At 38.7% G+C, this 6,000-nt stretch overlaps 1 protein-coding gene across 3 annotated transcripts in view; it reads right to left on the reverse strand.

Annotated features, from left to right (window-relative positions):
- Positions 1 to 1,635, reverse strand: part of TENM2 (teneurin transmembrane protein 2) — a 702,758-nt gene extending 701,123 nt beyond the window's left edge. For 2 of the 3 annotated variants that reach the window (XM_038009398.2, XM_038009393.2), the window contains exon 1: positions 520 to 1,635. In XM_038009398.2, coding sequence (XP_037865326.2) covers positions 520 to 565 — 46 coding nt within the window. In that variant the 5' untranslated portion in view covers positions 566 to 1,635. The remainder of the gene's footprint in view (positions 1 to 519) is intronic. The other variant, XM_008015241.3, reaches the window with a different exon arrangement.
- Positions 1,636 to 6,000: the final 4,365 nt, after the last annotated feature.

A 6,000-nucleotide genomic window follows, 5' to 3' on the forward strand; every position in this document is an offset into this window, starting at 1 on the left:
GAGATATAAAAAGCGCTTCACCCACAAGATCCAAGCCAAACAAACCCCAGCAGCTCGACTTAAATAAACTCTACCCTTGCTTAAACCTCCAGTGAAAAATTATTATAACACATCAGAAGTTCAGTTAGAAGAAAAATTTCAAATGCCAGCTGTCTCCTAGGGTTTAAGTCCCGGAGTTCAAAAGCAGTATCAATTGGATTATTTTTCTCTCCGTTAGCTGTTTAGAATTTAACGTAATGCAAAGTGCTATTCTGATCAAAATCATCTTTCTCATCTCTCTCCTTAAATAAAACAGAGGAGAAATCATTCAGTATAAATGCATTTACTATACAAATCTATTTTCAATTGAATTTGCTGCATGCTCTAATTCATCAAAATTAATACAGGTACTTTCTATGTTAAACAAAAGGAAGCCGACTGAAAAATCGGCTTCTGCTGCGGATGCCTTTCTCAATTACAAAACGGTGAAAACAGAGATTTAACTAAGCCACTCGGTCAAACCCTCCGATCGGCGCTTACCTGCCTCAGCTGAAGGCTTCCTTCCCTTGTTAGCAGCGTGCAGCATCTCTAGCTCGCTCCAATCCTTACCACCGGTCTCAAATTACACTGCTAAGTCCACCCCCCGCCTTTTTTTTTCTTTCTTTTTTTTCCTTTCTTTTTTTTTTTTTTTTTTTTTTTTTTTCCAGCAAGAAAATGCTTATTGAAAGTGATTAGTTTTTGTTGTCCCTTTTAAGTCCCTCCTGCGGGAAGGAACAGGGGAGCAATGTGACGCCACCTTTTAATCTTTTGTAAGAGTGAAAAGGCAGAAAAGGAACGCTCGATCAAACTGAGCTGCATACATGCCTAAAACTCGCAGGAGAGGCTGCTGCTGCCTGGCGAAAGCACCGCTAGGCTTGAGTGTAAGAACAGAGAAGAGAAGAGAGTCAATGAATTGTGACAACGTATGTGCATCAAAGGCAGGAGGAGAGAGAGAACAATGAGCAAGGGAAAGACAGCGAGGAGAGAGGGAGAGAAGCAGAGGGAGAGAGAGGGGGAGAGAGAGAGAGAGAGACAGAGAACATCAAGAAAAGATAGAGCGGGTTTCAGGCAAAGGATTCTCAGAATAAAGCCACAGTGCAGTGTCTGGCAGCTTCTGTTTTTATCTCAGCGAGCATGATACACTGCCTCTCTCATTTAGAAACACATTCGTGTATCTCCCAGGTTTGAAAACTGAGATAATCGCAGTGTGTCTCTGGTTTTGTCTGATTGGCATTTAACTGTGTGGTGTACCTGTGATTTTTTAGGATGCATTTATGTGCAATTTATTTCGCATATTTATTTATGTAGACAAAAATGAAAGCTGCTAATTTCTACGGCAATTTGCAATGTAGTTTTACTGGCAGATGGAACTCTACTTATCATAACTGCTGACAAACTGCCATGGATAAACAAAAGAAGAAACAAATGCTTCGTCTTGATAATTGTCTTAAAGAAAAAAAAAAAAGAGCCCACACCAAAATATTAGCACTACAAAACCTGTGTTTCCTAGTTCAAGTTGAAACTGTATTTCTCTTCATTAGTTTTCATTAATAAAGGCAAAATAAAAGGGAGGGCATGGTGTCTGAAGGAAAGGTATTGGAAAAGAAGCTATTAGGAAAGTGAAAAATCTAAATTATTTCTGGTTTCCCTCCAAATGTGACAACAGGATTGCTTTCTTGAGTCCGGGAACAGAGTTTTTGAGTCACTACTGCTACAGACTTTTACTGCATCCTTCTCCCTTCCTGTACCATTTTAAAGTAGGTTCCATTTTTAACACAAAGTCGAAAAGAAATGATTTCCCAATTCAAATTGTTTCAAATGGTGTGTCACCAGCTTTGTTCCATTTCTACTCATCTCCTGCCACATGGGGGCTAGGATTACACAGTTAAATTCCCTAAGTGACCTCTTTTATAAGAATGTAAATTGCTGGTTCCAAGGTCAAGTATTTGGTATAAGTTATTGGTGAAAATGACTGCTTACCTTTCATGGTAAGCAGAGCTAAAACAGTAGTAAGTGAACAGGAAGAGATGCCCAAGCTTTTGACTGGTCATCTCTTCGAAATTAAGCAATTCCATTATCTGAAAGTAAATTCTTTGTGCCCTACTTAGAACGATTATCATTTTAGAAACATCAAAACTAGAAAAACCCAAATACACAACCATTTCAACTATCTTATGTCCCAACAACATATCCCTGGACCCTAGGAATCTTGTAATTTGGAATTCCTATGTAAGCCACCAGATATAGAATGAGAAATGGTCCAAGAAGAATAACACTCTCTTCCCCCACACTGGCCACACTGCTGTGCCCAAAGAGGGATTGCTTAATCTTGTTAAACTCAAAGTGTCATACTCTTCATGGTTTGCCAATAGGAGGGTATGTTTTCCCCTTGGACCCAAATAAAGAAGTAATCCCCACCTCCACCCCAATGTGCTCAGGATGAAACTCTACTTATCATTAAGGCAGAGCAGAGAATGGAGAACACACAGGGGCTGAACAGAAGGCAGCTGGCCAGAGAACAGAGAGTGCTCAGATGTAGAAGGGAAAAGAGAGCTGCAAGGACCGGCTAGCAGGGAGGGAAGTGATGACTGGGAAATCCGGAATTCTCTGCGGACATTTTGCAGAGTGTATTGGAAGCAGCCTCCTTTAAATGACATTATTGATACAGGTTCTATAGTTAAAATTTACTTTATACAAGGGAATAAGTAGACTGAGAATTTTCTGCCAATAAAAATAAAGACCCAGTTACAAGGATGCAACTATTTCAGCACGCAACTATTTCAGCACAATAAAAACAGGGGAAGGGGCCCCAGGTTTATTGAACAGGATTGGCAAAACATCGTCAATGAAAGATAAAAAGAAATCAAAGCAGACAAAAAGAGAGAATTTTTTTAATCTACAAATGGCTATCAGCGCTGTTGTTTATTTTTACCGCTTCCTTAGTGAGGAGGTGGGTTCCCTGAGTGGTTATCATTTGTAGTGGAGTGGATGTATATGATTTAAGGTATCTTTGAGTGGGGTAGGGGGCCAGCTGATTATACTGGGGTGACCAAGTCATATTAATATTTCTTACTGGAATGTGACTTTTATGTGACTTATTTCTCTGCGGGAGAGCTTTACATTCATATGCTTATATGACAGCATATGATACGGTAGTTAAGTGCTCAGTTTTTGGAACCAGGTTACCCTGCCTAAGATTGAATCCCAGCTCCACTACCTACTGCTGTGTGACCTTGAACCAGTTATTGTGTCTCACTGTGGGGCTGTGTCCTCTTCTTAAGATGGGTGTAAGGCTACCTGTCTCACGGGTTGTCATTAAGAATAAATGATGCCTGTGCCGCGGTGAGTCCTGCTCCCAGTACATAACAAGCACTTCCATAAATGTGAACTTCTATTGTTAGGAAACCCACTCAACAGCTTTTTAAAATTTTTAAAAATGGATAACATGGACAATATTTCATCACCTCAGAATGGATGACTCATAAAGACTTCTTTCCACTCTGACCTTCTTTACAAGCTCCAGTTCTTCAAACTCCCCTCTGGGTTTTTCCACTTGGATAATATGCGTAAAACTCAACGAGTTCTACCACCCAACGCGTGAACTCACCCTCGAAGCAAGCCCTTTCTCCAAATCGCCTCACCAGTGTAAAAATGTAAAATCTTTCAAGCCATTCAGGGCTCAGTTCTTCCCCCACCCCATCATTCAATTACCAACAACTTAAATACCAACCCCATATCTCTTAAAGTTACTGTTTTCAGACCTCTGACATTTCTTCATTTGTGTACTTTTGCCTGGACTGTTGCAACAATCCTTTAATGCAGCACTTCTTTAGGCTGTTTTATCTGTGCTGAAACACACGAAGGGCGGTGAAATGCAGCACCCATTCCAGGGGGCATTCCTAGGGTTCTGGCAAGGACTGCACCAGAGATTGTAACACCGCCTTTCCCCTTCTCAAGAACGCACTTGGAATCTGAGTGAAAGGAGAATGACATTATTCTACGTATGACCTTGACTCTGCCCTAATGTATAAACCAGCTAATGTTTGGCAAACTAATACTTTTCTATTAGTGCCTCGTTCGTTGTGACACTTCTCTCAACTGTCGTGACACAGCTATTGAAAACAGCCGTTTTAAGAGTTTTTTTTTTTTTTCTTCTCCAATTCATCCTTCTCAAGCCAGAATAACCTTCTTAAAATGCCACTCTGAATGACATCCATTCCCAATAGTTATTGATTGGTCAATTGAAAGTCTGTTTTATTTCATTATCTTATGTATCGGCTTGCAAATCATCTAAGGTTCACAATTCCTTAGAGAATCAAGTGCAGATTTGTTTGCCTCAACTTCAATCGCCTCTGTGGTTTGACACCAACCTATCCATATAAGCAGTGGTTCTATCCTACTGCACAAGAGTTTGCTGTATGCCCAGCCTGATGCATATGCATCCCTTTCAGAGCCTCAAGTACATTATTCGTTCTCTTTAGAACATCCTCTTCTCTTTCATATCATCAACATATTTAACTCCAATCTTTTATCAGAGACCAGGACAGGTTACATGTCCTCCACAAGGATATCCTTGACCTTCTTGGTTTACATTGATGAAACTGTTAATTCCCCTAGCTATCACAGTGCTCTGGGATGTATCATAATTAGGAGCTAGGCTTTGGGGTTAGTACTGGGTACAAATCCCCACCCTGAAATTTGTTTCCTAATTGTGGAAAACCTGGGTCAAATTCTTTTACTCTCTAAACCCTGCTCTCCCCATCCGTAAAATATTGTGAAAACTTAATAGCTAATATATGTAAAGTGATTAGCATAATAGCTAGTATAGCTAACACCTACACAATAATGAAATAGTTCATAGTAATGGGAATGCTTTTTAAATGACAGGGACTTATCATTGCCTCTAATTTCTAACCTTGCAACAATTCACCAAATGGCTGTTACTAGAACCATTTTACAGACAACAAAACCGAGATTTAGCAAAATTAACTTACCTGATGTCACACAAGGAGCAAATGGCAAAGCCAGGATATTAACCCTTGTCTTTCTACCTTCTAGTTATTTTTATCCATGTCAGGCATTCAGACTTAGCTTATGCCATATTGGTTCATTATTACTTGACTTTTCAGGTTTGTACCCCATTCTTCCATATATATTTAAATTAAATGAGAACAATATTCACATTGTAAACACTCTGCATCTTTAGTACCTCCCACAAATCTGTAAACAAAGTAGCTTGCTTACTCGGTAAATATTTGTTGAGTGTTTGATCATCTACGCTCATGGGGATTAAGTTTTTAACCACATTTAAATTCAGTGACACTGTTTTTTGAGGAAATTTTTTCATCATGTTTTCTACAAAAATCATCAAAATTATACAAAATAATATAAAAGACAAACATTACATATGAATGATGTAGCTATAACTGGACAAATAGAAAGAAATGCAGTTCTCTGCAAAAAAAAAAAAAAAAAAAAAAAAAAGGCTTTAGGAAGGTGATACTCATTGATTTGGTCCCTCATACTTGACATTTACATTCTGCTTGAAGATGGGCCCCTCACGCCACCCATTCCATGCATGGAAAAGGAAAAGTTATTAGCTGAAAGTCCTCCTTTTAAGGTTACACAGAAAGACAGAAATAACCACATAAATACCCACAGCGTTTGATCACCTTTAATTCTTTCTTTTTAAGTAAATGCATTAATTATGTTCTCTTTTATTTTCTCTCTGGCTAAGTCTATATAGTACTAAAACATTCTGGAATAACATAAAAAATTCCATCAACCTATATGATGTTTTTCTGTGTACATGGTGATGAACAATATTGTTGAAGTTTCAACACGTTGAATAAATGCTTTTATTTGAAATATATATTTATATAAATATATATACACACACACCATGGTCTCTGCCTGTCTGTGCACAAATGAAAAGCAATAGAACTAAGATAAGGAACTGCCTGTGCTCCCCATATTAGGATA

Source organism: Chlorocebus sabaeus, chromosome 23, assembly GCF_047675955.1.
Source record: "Chlorocebus sabaeus isolate Y175 chromosome 23, mChlSab1.0.hap1, whole genome shotgun sequence".
Taxonomy (NCBI): Eukaryota; Metazoa; Chordata; class Mammalia; order Primates; family Cercopithecidae; genus Chlorocebus; species Chlorocebus sabaeus.